This window comes from Myiozetetes cayanensis, unplaced genomic scaffold (assembly GCF_022539395.1).
Source record: "Myiozetetes cayanensis isolate MyiCay16 unplaced genomic scaffold, myiCay2020 scf9, whole genome shotgun sequence".
NCBI classification, from domain to species: domain Eukaryota; kingdom Metazoa; phylum Chordata; class Aves; order Passeriformes; family Tyrannidae; genus Myiozetetes; species Myiozetetes cayanensis.
Window position 1 is genome coordinate 14,740,021 of NW_026088185.1, and position 22,934 is coordinate 14,762,954.

The following is a 22,934-nucleotide window of genomic DNA, read 5'->3' on the forward strand; positions in this document are numbered from 1 at the left end:
AAGACTTTCAAGGTCAAAGCTTCAGTCGCAGGAGAGAGAAGAAAAGTTCGAAGGGGGGAGAGCTGCTTTTTCCTCCCTTTCACTCTCCCTCCCTTCAGCAGAGTAAAGACTGAAAAATAAAACCCTGCCACCTGTAGAAGTTTGCTGGGGTGAAGAGACCCCCCATGCGGCTCATAGAGGAGCTTGTGGATGCACCAGAGATTTGTGACTTTAACAGAGAGAAAGCCTTATGCTGGAGTAAAAGCGGCTCAGATGAGGCAGAGTCCTGTTAAAGACTTTGTGACCCTTGAAGGGATCGATGCTTATGCTGGAGCGAGACGGCTCAGATAAGCCTGGGATCTCAGCGAGAGATCCATGCTGCTGCTGTTGAAGATTTATGACCCTGACGGGTATTAGAACCTACGCTGGAACACAAAACGGTTCAGGTAGGGATGTTGGGATCCATGTGTGGGATCCGTGCTGCTGGTGCTAGAGAGAACCTACGCTGGAGCAGAAAATGGCTCAGGTGGGATATTGGGATCCGAGTAAGGGATCCAGACTGGACCCATGCCGAGAAGTCAATCAAGGACTGTTCTCCCATGGGGAGGGACCTCCATAGGGAAACAGGGGTGAACTCTTAAACCATTACCCCCTGTAACCCTGTGGAAGAAGATCCATAGTAAGCAAGTGTCCCCTTGCAAGCCTATGGAAGGAGACCCTTCAGGACCTGGGTAACCCTCAGCCTTCGGTTTTAACCCAGGAGGGGGGTAGGCCCAGCCCTGGAGGCTGACATAAAGAAGGAGAAAAGGTTCCAACTGCGACGAAAGTACTGCAGAGTTACTGGAGAGAAAGAGAGAGCTGGAATTCCGAGAACAGAAAAGGACTGCTTCTCCTCCTTGGACTGATATAAAGGGAAGTGGGGGGAGAAGTATCTTTTGTAAATACATAGTACCTTTTACTCAAGTAGAATTGTTGTAAATATAATTCTTTAGTTTTAGTTTGTTAATAATTATAATAAATACTCATACCTTTTTTTTTAATTCAGTCTCTTTTTGTCTGCATAAACCTTCTCTCAACTAATAGTAATTGTATGGGGAAGTATAAAAGTAAATTGACCCAGGGCAAAACCACGACACGACCTTAAAGGTCATCCAGTTCAAACCCTGCCATGGACAGGGACACCTTCCCCTAGATGAGGTTGCTCAAAGCCCCATCCAGCTTGGCCTTGAATACTCCCAGGAATAGGGCATCCAAAACTTGTCTGGGCAACCTGTTCCAGTGTCTTACCACCTTCATAGTCAAGAATTTCTTCCTTATGGCTAATCTAAACTACACTCTTTCAGTTTGAAGCCATTACGCTGTGTTCTGTCATTATATCCCCTCATGAAAAGGGGGAGGTTGTGGGAACGTGGGGGAAGAGAAAACACCTGCCTTCTGATGCATTCGTGGACTGCACACAGCAGAGAAAGAGTAACTAAACCAGCAGCCAGCATTTAGTTGGCTGGAGATCACCCCAGAAAATCTTCTGTGGCCAAATACACGCCTGATTATTCAGGGTTTGTCCTGGCTGAAGTACATTAGGACTTAAAGGTCTTTTCTTTTAAGTCTTAAGATTCTTACAGTGATAAAGCATAGCAGCAGTCCAGAACTTGTTCAAGTGTGTGGCTGAAAGAATATTAATGCTCCTGCCTAAACACTGTCAGCTCTGAACATTCAAAAATCTTACCAGATCTAGAAGACATTGAAATTGGTTTCTTTTTAGTTCTCTTTAGGATTCATGTTTTCAGTCAGCTCTGCAAGGATTAGAAGGATATTTAAAAGGCTAGAGATCCTGCGGATTTTTGACTGCGTGACCCAGGCTTAAGAAAAATGCCTAATACTTCAAGATACGATTCTGAGAGCTAGCAGCCTTGAACTGGTGAGAGGAGTGTTATAAGCAAAAGTGACATCAGATTGATAAATTGTTTTTTTCCTAAGTGAACCTTTCTAAATGTTTCATGTTTCAAAATCTCATGTTTGTGATGTCAACACAGGAGGCCTGTTCAACCTGCTGGGTCCATTAAGGCAGTAAGTGTGTTTAAAATTGTCTACTAGCAGAAGTTGTGTTCAGTTACCAGCTATTCAGCAATGTATAACTTGAGCACAGGCCAGCTAGGTAAGCCAGTGTGAGAGAACAAGATCTTCATTAATTGGAGAATTTATGAGAGGAATTTTTTGTCACAAGGATGTTTTGCGTTATGAAGTCCACTGTCTGATTATTGCAAAATGAATGTGTTTGGTTTTTTGGTGTTTTTTTTTTGGTTGATTGGTTTTTGGTTGGAATTTGAAAACCACCAGATGTATCCAAGGAATGTGACAACTCTGACAAGGGAGGGAGCCCTACTGAAATAAGGTATAAAAGTCAGCTTTATTGCAATCTTAAAGTTCCAAAGGGCTTTGAAAAGTGAATGACTGGAGAAAAATCTCTTATGAGAGTAAAGTGGGCTTCTGAGGGATAACTTCAGCTGAAAATGCTAAAGTAAAAGCTTCTGCTTGTGCATCTCAGCATTTTCAAGTGCAAAAAATATATATTCTGCTCACACTTTCATCTTTCTGGGGGATATATTTATTCAGAGGAGATTAACGGCCAATTTTCAGTGTGACTGCCTTCAACAGAAGTTTATCCCTTTGCAAAATGATGGGTTTTTTTACTTTTTATAGATACAGTATACTTGAATGTTTGTGAAGACTTCAGAGTCCTAGTTGTAAAATGAAAGGTGGTATAATGCTTATATTCCTAAGGAGATGCCAGTCTTATATTCTATGCAGGATGGCAGTACAAGACTATCTGTGACTTGTATAATTTTGTTTGTCAGATCTTTTTGTCCTAAATTTATTGTGGTATTGAGTTTTAAATACATTTATGATTACATGGCCATTTGATAGATCCATGTGTTCTGCAGACAGCTGCACTAGGATGCATAGGTTAGTTTTTGTATTTTGGCTGTGTTTTGGATTTGTGCTGAAATAGTAAAAACGTGTCTATACTATCAACACTGTGTTCAGAACAAATCCAAACCAAAGCCCCACACCAACCACTGTGGAGAAAGTAAACTCTACCCCAACCAAAACCAGCACACAATTGTACTAATAGTCATTTCAAGAAGAGTAAGGAAACATGCTTAAGGAGAACAGAGAAGCTCTACCTCATGCCCAATACTGCCTCTGGTTGCTTGTGAGGGGAGAAAGGAATCCTTCTCTTTGCATACACTTCCCCAGATTTTCTTTCTTTAGTTAGTCCCTGCTTTTTCTTAGGAGCTAAGCTGTCATTTGCAGGTGACTGGCGTATTCTGTTCCTCTGCCCTTCGTGGTATGAATTCTGAAGGAGGTGATGCACTTGGGCTGGCTGGAGGCATCTTCAGCATTTGCTGAAGGATCTTTGCTGATGCAGCTGTGTTGGTGTGAGCTGTAGCGCCAGGAACTCTTGCAGTGTAGGGCCCTGGCAGAGACCTTGCAGCCCCTGTCTCTCATTACTGTGCAGTACAGCCCTTCATGATCTCTCTCATTTGTATCCTATTTTTCTGATATTTATGATGTAAAGGCATTTTGACCGTGTTTTGAAATTTTACTTCATGGGAGTCGATCTTAAGCAATACTTTTTTTTTTTTTTTTTTTTAAATTCATGGAAAAACATTGATGTAACTTTTACACTTGAGCAGGGTTAATTCCCTGCCTCATTGAAAAATTTGCATGTACTTGGTGATTTAAAAAAGGTTTGGGAAAAATGTTCCTGTGGATGTATTTTTCTATTTTCTCTGCTTGTTTCAGATATTTATCAGTGTACAAAAAGAAATTTAATCAGATGACTTTAAAAGAATATGTAGAATTATTTTGTGTAGTTTAAGTGCTTAATAGTCCAGGCTGGAGAATTCACTTTATTTTCTATTAACCATCTACAAATGGATATGACAGATGAAGCGAGTAAGAGGGAGTTCATGCTGTTTGTGAGGCACTCAGAGGATATCACACTAGTTCTGCTTTTCAATTGACTTTATGTATATATAGTATGACAGCACATGAGCAGGAGGATAAGAAGACTCTACAGAGATACAGAAGCAGGAAAATAAAATAATTGGGGTGGGCTAGAATCAACATGGAGATCAGCTATCAAAATGATAGCAGTAGATAGATTGCAAGATAAGGAGGCAGAAAAAAACCATCCTCTCAGCAAGAAAGAAAATTCTGAAATTTTTTTTTCAGGTCAAGGAAAACTGTAGGTTCTGCAGAATTTCATCATGCTTTGTGGTCTCAGGTTTCCTCTGAGCTTGTGGGCTGTTTGTGCCTTTTGCCACTATCACAGTGAGAATCCTTAGCTGCTCTCAGGGTGTTAGGTGGGCCCAGCAGAATAGTGTAACTTGTTCTTGATTTACTGCATGTCTTTTACAGTGCAACTTACCCTTCTTTTATTGGGCATTTAGAGAGCTACAGCATCCTGATTCGTCTGATTTAAAATAAACCTAAACTAACCTAGTAGGTCTCAACAAATCTTATAAACTTGACAGCAGATGGTCCATGCTTTTTGTTTAGCCCTGCATATACTGTCTTGGTGGGTGGTAACTGCCTTAGGACAAAATCAGCATCCCACCAGTCACCATCTGGGATGGCAGATGATATGTGGGACTGTCATGAATAAGCATTCTGATGTTTGTAAATGTCTGAAGGAAGATACTGCTCGTTAACATGGCAGTTGGTATGCAGTCACCACCATGAGAAACTCACTTTATGCTGTAATCAGCAAAAGCTGAACTGTGTGCCTTGGGTCCACCTCTGTAACATGGGTGGGTATAAGGTGATTCCTCCACAGTTTTTTCCTTTTGGTGGTGAACTTGAATGGCTCTTGTTTTGGCAGACCTTTAGTCTTTGTCAGTGCTTTTGTGCTAAAAAAATTTCTTCTCTGAGGTACTGTGCCAGCAGTGATATTTAGATGCCTCATACTGGATTATACCTGATGCTGATAGTGAGCACAAATGCATGCTATGAAACCTGCCCTTGCTTTGACAGTGTGTCCTGAGCTGATGGGGAAAGGGAGGGGTCATTTGGAGACAAAGGAACACCCCATAGTTTTGTTCCAGATGCAGGAATGGAAATACCCATCTTTTAGCCCTCTTCTTCTTCTGTTTTCCCTTGTCCCAGACAGAAGTCTGAACCATCAGGATATCCACAGACCACTTCCCTCCTCCTCTCTGTTCCTGGCTCTATGCCCTAAGCCTCTCTCCCAAACATAAATGCTTTGAGAAACACTATTTACACTAGTTGTGCTTGAAAGGGTTGCTTGCCATTCATGTGGCAGGTTCTTTGTGTAGACTATTTTAGACAATAAAGGCAGTCTTGTAGGAAGGTCTGAGTTGTATCATATACAAACATCTTTGACAGGAAGAAATCTGTGCATCTATCATGCAATTGGATTCCTGCAGTTAGAACATGAATTTTGGGTTGTTTTAAAGCATTCACACTTAGCTGGTCTGTGTACCTGCTGAAACAGGTATTGTAGAATGACAGAATGGTTTGGGTTGGAAGGGACTTTAAAGGTCATCTAGTTCCAAACTCACTGCCATGGACAGGGGAACTTTTCACTAGTCTGGGTTGCTCAGGGCCCCATCCAGTCTGTCCTTGAACAATTCCAGGAATGGGAAATCCACCACTTCTTTGGGCAACCTGTTCCAATGGCTCATCAGCCTCATAGTGAATAATTCTTCCTATTATCTAATCTAGGCCTACCCTCTTTCAGTTTGAAGCCATTAACCCTTGTCCTATCAGTCCATGCCCTCGTGAAAAGCCCCTCTCCAGCTCTTTCATAGCCCCTTAAGATGCTGGAAGGTGCTCTAAGGTCTCCCCAGAGACTTCTTCAAGCTGAACAACCACAGCTTTCTCAGCCTGGTGTCATAGCAAAGGTACTCCAGTCTTCTAATCATCTTGTGATCCTCCTCTGGACTTTCTCCAGCAGGTTTATGTCCTTCTTATGTTGGGGACCTCAGAGCTGTATGAAACAAGAGTTTAATGAAGTGCCATCTACAAACTGACTTGACTATTAGTTTCTTCAGGGATTCCAGGATAGTTGGTGTAGAATATCTATGACAGTGCAGGGCTTAAAATGTTTATGCAGTTTAATGTTGTTGGAATTGCTAGTGGACCTTTGGTATGAATATTCTGAGATGCTGAGTATTTTCAAGTGTTTTTTCGTATTAAGTATGATATGCAAATAGTATACTGATTTTATACAAATGAATAATAAAATGGAAGAAACCCAAGAAACCTCTCACATGAATTCTTAATTCAGGTACTACCATTCAGCTTAACTCCAACTTTATGTCCAAAAGTTTATAAAGCCAAATTAGATTAATGCAATAGTATGGTTGCACTGGCTGGAATGCACAGAAATGAGAAGCATTTGTCTGCCAAATTTGTATGAACAAATGCACTCACTCTAGTGGGCTCATAATTGAGGGGAGAGCAGTGTGGATTATTTACAGCATGAAAGCAAATGCACATGCTATTTCCGGATCAGGGTGTAAAATATCAGAAAAACTAGAAAAAGGCTGGCTTTTTTTTTTTTTTTTTTTTTGTAATGAATGGAAGGGTGTTTTTTTTATGGAATAAGGTATTCAGAATAGATTTTGTAGGCAGCAGTCACTTAAGCTTGAGGCGAGTGGCATCTCGAGTTTAGGAGAGGTCTGTGCAGATCTCTGTATGGGCAGGAGGAATTAGGGAGTGGCTGTATCTTCAACTTCACCAGAGGCCTCTCTGAATTTATTATCAGAACAAAATATGCTTAGTCGTGGTTCCTTTGAACAGGGAAAAGAGGAGAAACGAAAGGTTAAATTCAGGTCAGTGCTGACTTTAACCTCATGTGTTCCTGCAGGTGGCTTCAAACCCGGTGATCCACTTGCCTATTCTTATGGGCTGTCACTATATGATTCTCTTATAGGATGGACAATTCTCTTATAACGTGATCATAAATCTTAAGTAGTTAATAAGAGAAAGCAGGTGTGATGTCCCTTTACATTTGTACTATAAGGGAACATTGGTTTCAATATCTCTTCAGTTCCAGAAGAGAATCAGTAGTTTACATGGACATTGACAGCCTCTTACAAATGACTAATTGGGGACCATCTTTCTAGGAGCACTTTCGGATTGACATTGACTGCCACTGATTGTGCTTGCAGTTTTCTGTTCTTTATACTCTTAGCGCTGCCAATCAAGCTGATATATCTGGATCTCACACTATTTCTGAATGTAGCTTGTTCTTTGTTCATGCCCAGCTATTATTTTTGCACAATCCTCAAAGTTCTTGTTCTTGTATGCAAGAGCACTTTCACAGCATTACCAGGTTTTACCCTGAATTAATGGTTTTCAGTGCAACTTATATTCATCTCCTACTATTGTCAGACTTATGAAAAAGACAGCTGTCTACTAGGCCTGACCTTCTGTTGTGACTTCCTTTTATGCTCAGGTGAATTCTTGATAATTTTAAGAAAGGTAGGGAATTATTTTTGCTTCCTGAGACCAACCAAAGATTAATTTACTCTTCAAATGTGATTATGCTCAATCAAGATAAAGCAATAACCAAGTACAAATACCCTGTAGGAACCTCACATTATGTCAGTGGGTTTTGGTCTTTTATTTGTACAAGTTCATGCCCTGAACAGTTTTTGGTGGGGGTTTTTTTGTTTTTGTTTTTTTTTTAATAAAATTAAAATAAATGCTTCACTAGAAGTACATTGCATCTTGAACCACTTCTCCAGTTAGTTAAAACCCATTTGCTGTGCAATTGGTCTTAGGTTATCTTACGTTTTAAGAGATGATTTTTAAATGTAGAAAAATAATTTGTTTTTTAAAAAAACCCTATTTTTGGAGGTCTTTTTATTGTTGAAGGCAGGCTCAAACTATATTCTCTGCAGTATTTTCCCTTTATAGGTCTATTTTCAACCCTTCTAAGTTGCAAAATCTGGTAAAGATCCATCTAATTAAAGTTTTGTGTTATTTAATGTTCTATGGAGAAATACAAGGAATCCTTTGATTTAAAAGAGTACTTGGATCTAATATTTTGAAAGATAAAAGTAAAAATCCCAATCTGAAAACTTTGTAGAACTCTGGAGATTTAAGAGATAGTCTTAGAAAATGATCTTAGAAGCGGTATAATTCAATTTCCTTATAGACGGTTCCCTGGTCTCAAGGAAGCAGATTGTGAAAATGGGCAAAATTGGGAATACACACACATGAAAACTCAATTTGCTCCTTTCTACTTAGAAAAATGTATCTTTTCAAAATTTGGAGGATTTACTCTTAAAATGATTTGTAATTTTCACATGTTCAACCTATTAAAAGTATCCCATCTATTTTTTTAATTCTTTTTTTGGTGGCTGCTTGGCATTTTGGAATGTGTGATGTTTTAATCCTGCCTTTTTCCAACAAAGAACTCATTTAATTCTGTCTATTTTTGTGGTTTGATTTCATTTTTGTTTTGTTTTTCCTCTTCCTGGGTGTTGCTTAGAAATACAACTTATTTGGGATTTATGTCTTTAACAGAAAACTAGAGATCCTGGATGAAATAAGATGTAAATGTGACTAGATACTGACAGTCAGTGATGGTTGGCATGAAATGGACTTTTTTTTTTTTTTTTTCTTTTAATGATGACACTAGAATATACACTGGAGCATGGATTTGGGATCGGATTGCTGCAGGTAGCATGCTAGAGGTAGCAAGTATGGATACTGTGTGGATTTATTCAACATACTTGATGATAGGTAAAACTAGGGGAGCTGAGTGCCATTTTTCTGGAAGGTGTGTTGTCTCTAGTAGACTTATGCATGTCATAGGGGAGGACAAATGTCTAAAATGACATATAAAGCCTTGTGTTGGACACCTTGAGCATTTAGATATTCTTCTACAATTGTTAAGAGTACTTAGAGTGCCAGTTCACTGGAGGTAAGTAGTGGCTTAATGACAGACTGCTGAGTAGAAGGCACCAACTTGTCAAATGGTTCATCAAGCAAAATCATATTATGATAATTCTGGAAAACTATCTGTTCCTCTTGAAGCGTAATCCAAGATAGCTGTCTGGACTCCAAACTTGATTAACCTGCTTGGCAGCAGTTTGATATGTCAGGTGAGGATATATCTCTCTGGCAAATAAGTTGTTGTGTAAATAGATTTTGTATTCTTGTTAATGTTAAGAATGCCAGAAATCTGTAAGTATGGGGGCAGGAGAGGACCAATCTTATAATCAGAGCTAGCTATGAACATTGGCACATGCAACTGCAGTCAGTGATAATCTACGTTGAGAGTGATTTTATTGACTCCAGTTTAGCTGAGCTCACAATCTAGTACAGTAGGTCTAATTTTAGGTTTCTTTACCATAGAAAATTTCAAGGCTGGTGTAAAGAAAAGCAAAATACTAGCTACTTGAATGTTTTCAGTTTTCTGAATTACCTTGTACTGAACAGCTAATGTTTGTGTTGTGAAACAACCATCTATTTTTATACTTTAAAGAGAGTCTCCTTCAAATGTTAAATACTCTAAAATGTGTTAGTGAAGAGGCTGTCAGCCATTTGTCATACTACACCATTCAAAACTTTTCTGCACGGTGGTAGCAAGCTGACTTTCTATTCCTCTTCATATTGATGAACTAGCAGCAAAATAAAAAGTAAAAAATTACTTAGCCTGGTTTGGTCAGTGTACCATGACTGACTGATTATTCTTTACCTGTCCCAAGGAATAAAAATGTGTTTACTTTTCTGAACCATCCGGTTTTTACTGTAACTTTGAATTAAAACATTCTATGTATTTTGGGAGCAGAGATGAAAGACATAACAAAGAGTTCATCAAATGTGTATGGATGGGTAATAAATACTTTGACAGGTGGAGATGTTGCTAAATATGATGCCTCCTTGTGGAATTTCAGAACAAGATGAAGATTAAACATGGCAGTTCTCTGTTTTGGTTTGTACTGAAAGAAAGGGGAACACATCTCCTGAAAGAAAACAGGTCCCTTAAACATATGGGGGATTTTTCAGGGTTGGCTTCAAAATAGTCTCTAGTGCTTTTTTAACACTGTAGGATACTGCACACAAGGCACTATGCATATGCTGTTCACCACAGTATCCCAATAGAACTTGTTGCCCAGATGGTGCAAACCATATGCCTCTTGATAGTTTATCTATGTTTGGGAAATACTGTCTAAAAATATAAGAAAGGTCATAAGACTTCTGAAAAGCAGCTCTAGGGAGTTCTTTTTAGTTTCTTTTAAATAATGCTCTAGCAGTATTCAAGCTGGTTGTCTCCTCTTTTTTTTTTTAATTTCCTTTTTTTGGGGGTAGGGGAGGAGGGTGTGCATAAATGTTTTATAGTAGAGATATGAGGAGCTAGGGAATCACACTTGCTCCAGTGCAAGGCTACAGCTCTTAAGGAATGCCTGCAGACTTGATTATTCCACCTGCATAGATAGTTTTTCTCCATAGGAGAAAAAAGAGTACAGCACTTGCTTAAAAGGAGTACAGCACTTTTTCTCTCCTTCCCCTCCAGATGTCTGAATGAACCTTTTTGGAAATGTAACAACCCAGAAAGCCAGTTGATTTTTATATTTGTTCCTTTATCTTCTGTAACACATTTTGACTATTTTCAAAGGCTAAAGGAGAAAATTCTTCTTGTCTATATGCAAGATGCTAAAATACATTTTCTGTTTTGCTTACCTGTCAATGATCCACAGAAGCAAGGCAGTCTAATTACATTTCCAGCATTATGGTTCTTTGAAGTATCAACTAATTAGGAATAGGCATTTCAAAAGTTTAGATCAACACTCAAGAAAAGAACGCATTGTGTAACCATCGCTAATTCATCAGGATAACCAAAGCTTATTTCCTCTGAGTAAAGATTTGCACATTCTCACCTACAGCAGTGTACCATATTAATACTTCTTTGTTGCTCCTCTGAAAGCACAACTCTGTTTAAAAGTAAATTAGCCAAATTGAAAGGCTAATTTCCTTGAGCTTCAAGTACAAAGATATCCACGTTTAGATTTCTTTGCCAGCTGGAAGAGGCTAAGAAGATGTGGTTTCTGAAATCCTGGGTATCTCATGACACCTAAGAATTTTAATGTGGTGTCATAAATCACTAACTTATTCTTGCTCCAGTATTGCTTGCAGAATCTATTCAGATAGATCAGTTCTGTGTACTGGGAAGGAAATGTGATGGGGAACATCACATGTTTAGTCTGGTCACAGCTTATATCAAATACCTGAAAAGGCCTTATGCTTGCATTGCTTCCTCTTACGATTTTGATCAGAATAAAAATGAGTATATCTAGTTTGAATCAGAACTCACTTTTGCAAGAGAAAGATTTATATGGCATAAAATCCTTCTACAGATTTACATTTTTCTGGATCATTTCAGCTGGATATATGGATGCATTTCTGCATTTCCTGCTTTTTTTCCCTTGTTTTCACATTCTCACCTTTTCAATTTTTAATTGGGTCTAATCCTCTTAGCCATTGAGTAAATACAACTACAGTGATATAGCATTACCTGTGTACTCTGTGTGTCACTGCAGTGTGATTCACAGAATCATGTTCTTTTTGTATGGGGCATTTTAATTTGTGAATATTGTTATATATGAACTGCTGCCAAGACTTGGCTTGCATTGTGCTGCATTCATGTTATACAGAAGTGGGAGCCTGCAGGATTGATCAACTGTATTTTCTCCATATGATACTTTCTATCCTTTCTCCCTTTTATTGAACTCGTATTATTGTTTTTAGTCTTAAATCTAATTCTAAATACTTCACAATCTCATCTATAACTATTACTCTAAATTACTTTTTGGTTTCACAGAATATAATGATTATGTAACTTCTCTTTATTCTGAGTTCACTGACTGTAGTCTCAAGTAGCTGCTTCTGTTACATGATAATGTTATTGAGCTATGTGTAAACCTGAGGGATGAAACGGCCCTGCTTCATATCTGACTCCTGGTGAGTGAGAACAAGTATCATCCAGAACTCTTCAAAACCTATCTGCAGTGAAAAGCTCTTTTTGAAAGAAAAAGACACTTGAGAGATGTTTGCTTGCATAAATTTGAGTGACTAGGAAATTTAGAGAATAATCAGAAGAAGTTCAAGCATTTTGGTTTGTGGGGTTTTTTTTGGTTGGTTGGTTTGGTTTTCTTGGTTTTTTTTTCTGCTTACAATTTAACATGTGCATACAAGTTTTTTTCATAAAAGTTTAAAGCATTCAGAGAGCCTTCTAAAGAACGGTTACCTTCTACAAGATAAACCGCATTCATGGTAAGATTCTTAATGCTGACTCGATACAGAACTGTGCTGGTTCTGTATATTTTAGAACCAGGACATTTCAGTGGATATTTTCAAATTTGTATTTTTCCAACCTAAACTTTAAAGAAGAAAGGAAGGAGACAAAATTTTGGAAATAATGGAAACTCTCCCTGCATGCAATAACCTTTTTGTTTTTTGAACAAATACACCACAAGAAGTGATCAGTTACAGTAAAAACTGTATTACTGTGTGCAAGATGGGCAAACTTTAAAACCTCAGTGCATGTTTGCCAGCAATGTTTTCTTTTTAAAAACCTTTAGAAGGGACTGAACAAAGCTTTTCAAACACAAATCATTTGCTTTACCAAATTTTCAGGTCTCCAAATCCCAGGAAGAGGAGGGCTGTGATTTCTCTGTAGGAACAGGCAGACTTCTGAGGGCTGGCATGGTTGGGTCTCTCTCTGGCTGCACATACAGGTTCTCCTCAGGGCTGGACTGCATGTTGCTGCAAGCCCTCCTATGCCCAGTGTAGGTATCTCTTGGAAATGCTTTGCATCTGCCGCTCCCATCAGTTGTTGGGAAGCCATTGCTGCTTATAATCAGGCCACCTTTTAATTCAGATGCAGAGCTTTAGGCAATGAGAGTTATTTTAAAATTTCAGCTCAGATTTTATAATTCTTAAATTAGTAGCAAGTGATTGCTTCAAGGACTCCTTTGTCCTGTGTATGCAACTAAGACAGCACTTTGTAGTAAAAGTGAGTTTATAATTATTCTGTTTGTTAAAACAAAAATGAAACTTGGGCAGTGATTTCTTTTTATTTGTTTGAAGGTTAATTTCCTTTCTAGACTGGCAGCTGGGATGCCTAAGGGTGCAGGCACAGTGTGTGAGTCCTTGCTGCACTCATTTGTTCTTTCTGGGTGTGTCCATACTAAAAACAATTGTGGTGACGTCAGGAGTACACTTTTGAGGCAAATATTCTGATTTTCCCCACTTAACCCTGCTTTGGATCATATTTGAGCAGTCTCAGACTTGACCAAGGTTTCTTTCCTTTGGAAGACAGTGAACCAAAACATGCAGCCCAGGAGTGTCTGTATGTCATGCTGCAGTGATAATGTGCTAATGCAGTACCAGGCTGGTGCTTTGCAAAGTAAGCCCCCTTGGAAAGGCTTTGATGTTGTTTCAGGTACTCAACAGCAGCTGTCTGCTCCAGCAGTCTTCCTTCTGGTCCACACAGCTTCCTAATGCAGATGTTTGCCTCTGCTAATTTTAAATGTATCCAAATCAACCAAGTTTCATTAAGAATGTTTAGATAATTGAAATAATTGCTGAATTATATATTGAATTAGTTTCTTTCTGCAGTCAAACTTAAGATGTTTCTGACAAGTCAGGATTTTTAAACTGTTACCTCTTTTATCAATATATAATTATGTTTATATGTACAACTTGTAAAATCATTTAATATGAAAATACTTTTGTTTCAAAATCTTTTACTTCAGAGAACAAAACCTGTAGTACTGCTGTTGCTTCAAAAAAATTACAGAAAACAAAGGTTGTTTATGGTATAAAAATACATTAAAAAGTAACAAATGCTAAAGCTCTAAGCAGATTAAATTTTCAGATGAAAATGTCATCTTAGCTCAGCTGAGTCAAGGATCTTGGTTGCTGGCCTTGAAATATGATACTTACACTTAAATGATTTAGTGTGACAGTCTCTAGCCTAGGTTTTCAGGATCACCAGTATTTTGTTTTTAAAAGCAATTAGGTACCTGTAAGCTACAATTATTTTTAATAATTATTTTTATTATATGTGATGTATATCTTAATGTATTGTTTATATTTTTTGTTTGTTTGATGACAGAGATGTCAGGTGTATGAAACAAATACCATGACTGTGAACTCAGAATACTTGATCAGTGAATGGTATTTGAGGAATAATCTGTAAAATGTTAAACGTGGGCTAGAGTTAGGAATGTGATGAAATACTCCATCCCACCATAGAAATGACTTGAACTTATTTCTGAAGGTTTTTCCTGTTTACATACCTGTTCCAGAGAACCAAACAGACTTTCTCTTGGTAATATGCTTACCTGGATGAGAGGAGTATTCTAGTGTTGCTTGTGAATACTACAGTGTTTTGGGGAGGATTGCTAGCACTGCTTGTGGTTTCATTGTTTGTGTCTCTCATTGTTCCTGCCTAACAGGGTGGTGGGTGTACACAAAGTTCTGTGCTGCTCTGGTTCCCAGGCTGAAAAAGGACCTTGTGTTTGAAGGCTTTTGCTTTTGAAAGCTGAATATGTGTGCACTCTTGCCTGGAAAGAGCTGCTCTTCTGCACAGCTCCCTGAGCCAGCCTTTGGCCCTCCAGAGTATCTGGGTAGCGGAAAAGAATAAAGTTAGACAGCAAGTTGTATAGATAAGAAAACAGAAATATTTTCTATATGAGTTACTCTGGACCCCTTTATTTATAAAAAGTCGTGCCTCCCCTCTCCTCCCCCCCTTTTCTTGTCTGCTGGTTTAGCAGCATACCTTAAATTAAATACACACCTTCCCTGCATTTATATAAAACTGTTCTTTGTGCAGCTTGATTCATTTATCACGATGAGGTTTTTATTCTCTAGGGTAAGTTAATATTTCAGGCTCTTGGATTGTTGTTCAGGGACTGTCATTTACCATGTATTTATGTAGCTCCCACAAGACTAACTTCTACCTGGTGTTTCTCTCTACAATAGTTTGAATTGTGAAGGTATTGATGGACTCCTGTAGATAATACACAATTCTTGTGTGAAGGCTGAAGATTTGGGTGTATTTAAAAGTGGAAAGCATTCATTAGTCTCATTAAAACAGTCTGCTGTCTTCCACTGTTTTCCGTCACGTCTCTTGTTGGCATCCTTTTTGCTGAATAGTTGTATTTGAGGCAGTAGGTACTGCTATGGGCTCTGGAAAGTAAAAAGCTCTGGAACAAGTGTTTAGTAAAGCGGAAGAAATGTATTTGAAAATAATCTTAATCTCTGCTAGAGATGCAATAATAAATCTGCTTTAAAAAAGAGAGCTTGCAGAACAAAATAATGAGTTGTTGCAAGTTACTGTGCACAGACTGTGATATATTGCCAACTTATTATTTCTGAGCTCTGCAGTGTGTCACAAATGCATGTATTTCTATATTAAGCAACACTCTGCAATTTGGAACCTTATTTGTTAGAGCTGGTCTTTGGCTCATGCTGTTTAGCATTATAAAAAAGAAAATTCAGTTTTAATAGCAAGCGTTAGTTGCCTTCTAGTAACAATTTTGTCTTCTTGCTCTGTAGGTATGAAGTGTCCATTAACTCCTGACCACGTCTTTGAAGATGGGATTATGAATCAACCAGCTGTTCTACGGGTCTTGGAAGAAAAAGGACTGAGGAACGACAGACAGGATTATCAACTAAGTAAAGAAAAAAAGAAGATACTGTTTTCCTTCTGCGAAGTGTGCAATATACAGCTGAACTCTGCAGCTCAAGCTCAAGTTCATTACAATGGGAAGTCTCACCTGAAAAGAGTGAAGCAGCTAAATAATGGAAAACTCCCTTCAAGTACAACTCCTGGCACTTTGTTTGCAAGTACAAGCACAGGTACATAATTAGTTTGAGATGTTGGATTTTGGTCCAGAATTCTGAGGAAGCTCTTAAGATCTACTTTCCCCACCCAACATAAGCATTAAACTTAATATAGATTAATACTAGTAGTTAATAATATTTTATCATGTTCAGAATTTCTGGTGTGTTTCTCTTCCTGTGAGGCCAACTGTTGATTGCCAATATTGAGGCAATATTGCATTAATGTGTGATTAATTACTGTGTTATACCTTGAGATATGGTCTATTTAAAAGTAACTGTTGTGGATCCAATAGTTACAAATTTTGTCATCTGCTTTTGTTCCCAAAATAAAGTTCTGGAGAGATGCTGTGTGTAGAGGAGAAACTTCTAAAAGAAATCTAGTAGTAGGAAGATGGAGGAGAGCTGGAATTAACAGGCCTGGCCGTTTCATTATTCCTATTTTCAGTTTTCAGGATTTTAATTGCTCTTATTCATGGAATTGTTTAGGTTGGAAAAGACCTCTAAGTGAGAATTAATTTAAAATAAGACTTTTTAGTTAATGGGCAAACAAAGGTCCCAAATGCTTGGGCAAAATGCATTTAGCATACATAATGTAAAGAGAAAAACCACATGATGTGTTTTTCTGGGGTTTATTTATTTATTTATTTTATTTCACTGTTAGACTCTGTTCATAGCTGTTTTGAGAAAAATAGAACAAATCTCAAATCTTCATAAAAAAGTTTTCCGAATTGTATTATTTTCTGAATTGTGTTATGCCAGAGGAGGGCATTTCCTTTGGGTTTTTTTATTCTGTTTTGTAAAGAAACAGTCAAAATGCATTAAAGGATTTAGCTTTTTTTTTTTTAATTTTGGTTCTTGTTAAATGAATTTGACTTATTTTTATGTCTATAGTATTGTTTGGTTTGATTTAGAACTAAGTAGTGTGACGGTATCACTACTGTAAGGCCTATGGTCCATAAGATTAAATTCTTACTGAATAACATCTAGATCAATTAATTGTGTGCATTCTTAAAATAGCTGAATATCTATGAGACATGATTTAATTAAGATTCTTCTGTGTGCTGATAGAAAACATTTTGCATTGTACATTTTCGTTGCTTTTTGTTAGCTGAACCTCATCACCTGATGTCTTTGCTGTCATTCCTGGGGATCACAGCTGATGCTCTGGCTCCACTGCTCAAAGAAAGCTTTGATGCTCAGAATACGTTTGTGTTTGCTGGAGCACATGCTTTGGAGTTCCTGTATAGCTTAGGAGTTAAAATTCATGTTTCTTTGTGCTTTGTTCACCGATCTCTATAGCAGACTATATCCTAGTTATATCCTAGTTATGTCCTAGTTATGCTGGTCTGTCCAGTGCGTGTTGAAATAGGCATTCTGTTTCTTCACAGCTGAAGGATGGTGTGTTCATAGCATTTTAAAAAACACAATACCTTGCATAAACAGTTTATTATTATGATGATGATTATGTGTACAATTTAATATACTGCCTAAAGAACTAGTAGGAGAACAAGATTTACTGAGATGTTGTTCTTTGAGAACACTTTCCAAAAGTAAGTAGAAATTAATTTTCTTATAAATTGACATTATCCAGGCTCAGTTTTAATCCATGTCCTCTGGAGTGTTATTACCTCTTATAATGGAAGTCTTCCTTCCCCATTTCTTCAGCTAACATTGTGAACAGAGGTAATTGTGCAGATGGTAAGAGAGCAATTATATTAATCTCACCTCACCAGTGAACAGACTTTATTCTACATACAAAGGAAGTAAATAGCCCCTCTTGTACTTCACTGTTATGACTACACACCCTTTTAACAAACCAACTAGTGAACAGCTCAGCACACCTCAGGAAACTTTTTGCAAAGGTTCCTGCTAATATAAGGTTGGAGTTTTCCTCTGTGTTCATAAGATGGATGCAAAATTAACAATATTCCCACTGGAAGATAAAACACACATGACTCTAAATTTTCGTTGACAGTACAGAAACCAGGATTACAGAGCTGCCAGAACTACCTTGATCCTGTGTGACAGCAATGGTCTATGCACCATCCCTGACATCAGACTCCTTGACTCTTGGTGGACTTTTTTCTAAATGGAGATGAACACAAAGGAGTCATGAGACATATTTTCATATTTATTCTCTTTGGAGGTCCTCTCTGGGACAGATGGCCCCAGGTTGTTATAAAATATCGTTTTAATTTTTGACTTCCACTATGTTTTACAGCTATAACCTCAGTTTGTTGCTCATAACTTTCAGTAATTGGTAACAGTCATTGTTGTACCACTACTGGAGTGTTTATTAACACTATTTGATAATGGTGGAATTGCAGGTCCTGGCAATAATACTCTACAGTGTATAGATGAGGGGCATTTATATATTTAAAGTCTAAATATCTTTTTAGAGGTAAGTTTAAAGTTACTTCTTTATATTTAGAGTAAGGATACAATGGTCACAGGATTAAAAAAGGTATTTAGCAACATATTTTTCTGAAAAACTTACTCTGGTTTTAGTTTATTTTGGCTCACCACATGATTATTGAAATATAGAAGCTCTTTTGCTGTTGTATCTCTACTTGCAATTTAAATTACTTCATAGCAAGTAAAATAAATTTCTAGAGCTACTTTCCTTTATATTGCCAAACCCAAGAAATTAACTGACTACATTAGGCAACTTTGGTGATTCGAGTCCATTCACTGAACTCCTCCTTTTCTTTGCATTGGTGTCGAAAATTATGTGCTTGAGAAAGACTATTCTATGTAGAAAGTATATTGCACATGGTGTTAAAGCCTTCACTATTGTTTGTTAGTGATTACCAGTCATATGCATCGTCTTACTGCAGCTCAGGCTGAAGTTTGTCAGCAATGCCATTTCCAGGGGTCATCCCTACCCTTGTGACAGGCATCAGTGATGTATGGACAGGTTGCTGCCAGAAAAAAAAGAAAAAGAAATCTCGGGAATGCAGGAGAGAGTCTGTTCGCTTTTACAGCTTAAATTGGTAAGTTTTTTTTTCAGGTGTGTCCTGCAACAAAAAAAAAAAGAAAAAGAAAGGGTGGTTTCCTGCAGCCTTAGGGAAATTTATTTTGGAGTGTTTAAAGCTTTTCATCAGCAGGTTTTGGAGCCTGCAGCGGCAATCTCGTGGAGCAGGTCACAGCTGTGTGGGGTACCTGAAACCCCACCTGCCACAGCTACAAACAAGGGCTGAAGTATCCGCTCCCCAGAGGGGACGGAACCAGTTTGCGGAGTGTGGTACGAACTTGGCTAATTGCTAAATCAAGACTGCTCGCTTCCCTTCTGCTGAGAGACAGCTAATGAGTTAATTGTTCAGGAAATGAAGACAGGAGGGAGGCAGTGTTTTGGAGGCTGGGAAGGCGGCGGGAGTGCGGGATCGCAAGGCTCCCACGAGATGGTGCTGCAGCCCGGGCCATGTCGCGGGAGCCGCGGCTGCTCCTCTGGGGCTCGCTTGAGCCCCGTTTGTTAACCGAGTTATTATTATTATTATTATTATTATTATTATTGACAGGGACAACTGCGAGTGGTGTGCTGATATATGCAAATATATGTGGGCAGTTTTGTGGATGACTTCCTTGTATTCCTCCCAGTTCTCCTTTGGAGGTGACGCCGATTTTGCTCCACGAATTCTCTTAGCTTATTTCCTGGTATCTCCTGGTGAATCTCCTGATTCTCTCTCCTTTGCCCCCATGCTAACATGGGAATGGTTGGTGTAGTTTTAAGTGGACTAGAAATAACCTATTGAAGTCCAAATTTTACGGATCATAGAAATGGGTAGAATAGTTTCATTTTTGCTACATAAGGTGTCCAAATTTACAAGTGGGCACAGCAGAATCACTTTTTCCTGGGTCGTAGGCTATTTTAGAGACCAGTTGTGCTTTAGGACCCAGGTGGCACTCCTTAATGCTGGTGTGAAGGTCTTGCTGGAGGTGTAATTGGGACATCAATTGCATTGAATTGTGGCAGCAGCTCTGTGTTTTAACTCTTGCAGTCTCTGACCTTGCAGGACAGTTTTGGAAATGGTGTACCCAATACCATTCTTTGTAGGGAACAGTCGTACAAGTTAATGTGTTAACCGTGCAGTGCTGAGGAAATAATTGCAGGATGATTTTCTGGGAGATAATAAACACACAGTTGTGTGATCTGGTTCACAACAATGACAGCCAGGGATTTGTTAATATAGCCAAATAAATAAATAAATTACTAGATTTGTGTTGTGTTTGTGAATTAAATCAGGTCACAAAAAGGGTCTGGTAGTGGAATGGAGAAGATAAAACAGTAGTCTTGGGCATGGGAGGAGAATGAGGGAGAAAAGAGAAGGCAGCATTTCTTTCCCTTTCAGCAATAGAGATTAGAACTTCTTTTCCTCCTTGTGCCATATGATAGCAATACCATTTGGAAGTCTAGGCATCCTATCAAGTCAGCAGAGACAGGGAGGCTTACAGATAGCTTAGAATTATCCTTCATAGGATCCATGGACTCTATCACCACCTTGAATATTAGTTTTCCAAATTAAATATATAGAGATAGAAAGTGTGAATAGTGTCTTCAGCCAAAAGGAAAAAATAATTATTGGTAGATGTTGAAAAATTATACTGAAAATATTCCAGATAGCTTTAAATCTACATCCCCACTTTTGACCTCGTGCATACAAGGACAACTTTTTTATAAAAATGAAACTGTAAAAGAAATTAGCTTACCAGATGACTAGGTCAGTGCAGGATTAAATGATGGGTGGTCATAACAGAATGAAACTGCAGTGCGTTGCTCTGATTTCAGTGGAGCTTTTCCTTGGTTATTGAAAGAAGAATCTAATCCTAAATGCAGGTCTTTGTATATAGGTTTGAATCCTTAACTGGTCCAAGACTAGCTTTCTGACAGGTAGCTTAGTTGTCATCTAAGACTGCTTTGTGCCAATGAGATGGAGAACAGAATTATTTCTTACTTTGATCTGGGTCCTCAACTCCTCCTCAATGTTTGTCTTTCATTAATCTAAAATAAGAACAAGGATAATCTGATTTTTACTGCGGATCTTTATGAACTTTTCTACCAAGTGCTCAGAGGGATGGTAAGCAGCAATCAAAAGTATCTTGAAAACATTTGTGAGCTGAGTCCTATTTAAATGTGTGCATGCATAGAATTAGCTATAAAATAGCTATAGAATTAGTGCATAAGTCTGTAGAGAAGAGGAGGAGGAGGATAGCAGAAAGCACTGTGGTCTTAGTCTTATTTTGTGTTATGCCAAAACCTTAGGCTTGTAGGTCAGCACTTGTTCTGCCTTCCATGTCTGCTGCCTACAGCCCAACCTTTTGGAAAGCAGTTTCAAGAAAGGTGCTGTTGTGAGGGCACAAAGTGGAGCAAGTCCTCATCACTTCCCCCCTCTACCCCCTAGAGGGGGAGGTTGCTCAACACTTTGCTGTTCTACTCTAAGTAAAATCCATTTTTCTTTTGTAAAAGATTAGACTCTTTTGCTAAAAAGCAAAACTGTTACTTTCTCCAGTATACTAGTGATAACAAAAGGAGTTATGTGCATGGAATGCAACTTAGCTTAGAGAGCTATTGAGAAACTATTAGTATTTCACTTCTTGCTACAGGGTATGTTGACTTCTTTTCTTATTCAGTGGTCTCTTGAACAGGATTGAATTTGGTAGATGGTACCATGTTCTTTGCGTCATTTGAGTGTCTTCCCCCTTTTACATAAGAAATAGGTGATACTACATAAGTTAACATTTTTCTTACAATATGAAATGTATTTATAAATGATTGCTGTTTTTCTTTCTCAGAAGTCATGATAGAATCATAGATATGCTGAGTTGAAAGGGACCCATCAGGATCATGATTAGGTGCTCTGAAATAGGTGATTTTTTATATTTTTATGTGCTTGGTACTCCTTACAAAATGTTGATGATGAGAGTTAATATCAAGGGCCAGAGCTGATATTAAAGTTGGTTTCTTATTTGTCAGTAACTACACAATGTATCCATTATACTTGGTTCTGCATTTGAGTAGCTGCACTGAGAAAGTAATGGTAAAATTAATAAAAATAGTAAGTAGATGTTATATGCACTCAATAGTAGTCTTCAGGAAAAAAGATGGGAAAATTATAGTTTCACTGAGGTTGATTGTTCTTAAGTAATTGGTAAATTGCATTAGAGCAAAACATTCAAAAATTCCCTAATAACAAATAGAAAATCATAACTTTTTTGGTTTTGGTAAAGACTATCAGACTAATTATTCATCTGTAGCCACCACTTGGTGGAGAGCACATGAATGACATTTGTAAGCAAACAGAGTATATAACTAGAGTGGAAAAAAAAGTTGTTTATGGAAGGTGGTGCTTTTGGTGATGTGTGGAAGGATTTCAAAATAAAATTGGCTAATACATTTGGTATTCTTTGCCACGACTTTGCATAAATATATTCTTGTAGCAAAATTCCTTCCTGAAGAGTTTAATCTTACTTTAAAGGCAGTTATGCTGTGGTAAAGAACCAGCATTTAAGGTATCAGCTAATAAGATGTTCTAGAGTTTAGGACCAAAAATATAGCTGCTCACAGGCCACAGTTTCAAGCTGAGAAGGGCTGCAGGAGTGGTAATGGCACAACTTCTGCTCAGGTTGGAGCATCTCCCTTGTCATTTAAAGTTTGGGAAATGACCTGGAGAGCTGCTTAAATCAGTTGAGTTCATGTTGCTGCAAGGATTTCTTCACTGTCTCATTGAAGGATATGATCCTTCAATGGGTTTATGGATGTAGACAGCTGACATGAAAATGGATCTATATATGCAGAATTTTTTAATGCATGTGCATTTGTAACCGTGATTTCTATATTAAAACTACTGAAAAAAATAAAATAATAAGGTCAGACTTGTTTATTATTTTTTATCTCGCAAAAGGAAAAACTGATACTCGCTCTGTATGGTGAGTCCCCATCCGGGGTCAGGTCCTGTCAAAATTTCTTTCATAGTTGTCTCATGACACAGCAGTATATTTGGATAACTGTACAGGTATTACAATAAAAAACTCCTATGTCTTTCAGTTTCTTTTAAAAACTT

The 22,934-nt window shown here is 38.0% G+C and overlaps 1 protein-coding gene across 5 annotated transcripts in view; it reads left to right on the top strand.

Moving 5' to 3' along the window:
* ZNF385B (zinc finger protein 385B) overlaps window positions 1-22,934 on the top strand; it is a 167,720-nt gene that overhangs the window by 16,473 nt on the left and 128,313 nt on the right. For 3 of the 5 annotated variants that reach the window (XM_050339970.1, XM_050339969.1, XM_050339971.1), the window contains exon 2: window positions 15,589-15,891. In XM_050339970.1, coding sequence (XP_050195927.1) covers window positions 15,591-15,891 — 301 coding nt within the window. In that variant the 5' untranslated portion in view covers window positions 15,589-15,590. Of the gene's footprint in view, window positions 1-15,588; window positions 15,892-22,934 lie in introns of those variants that run through there. The other 2 variants (XM_050339974.1, XM_050339973.1) reach the window with 2 other exon arrangements.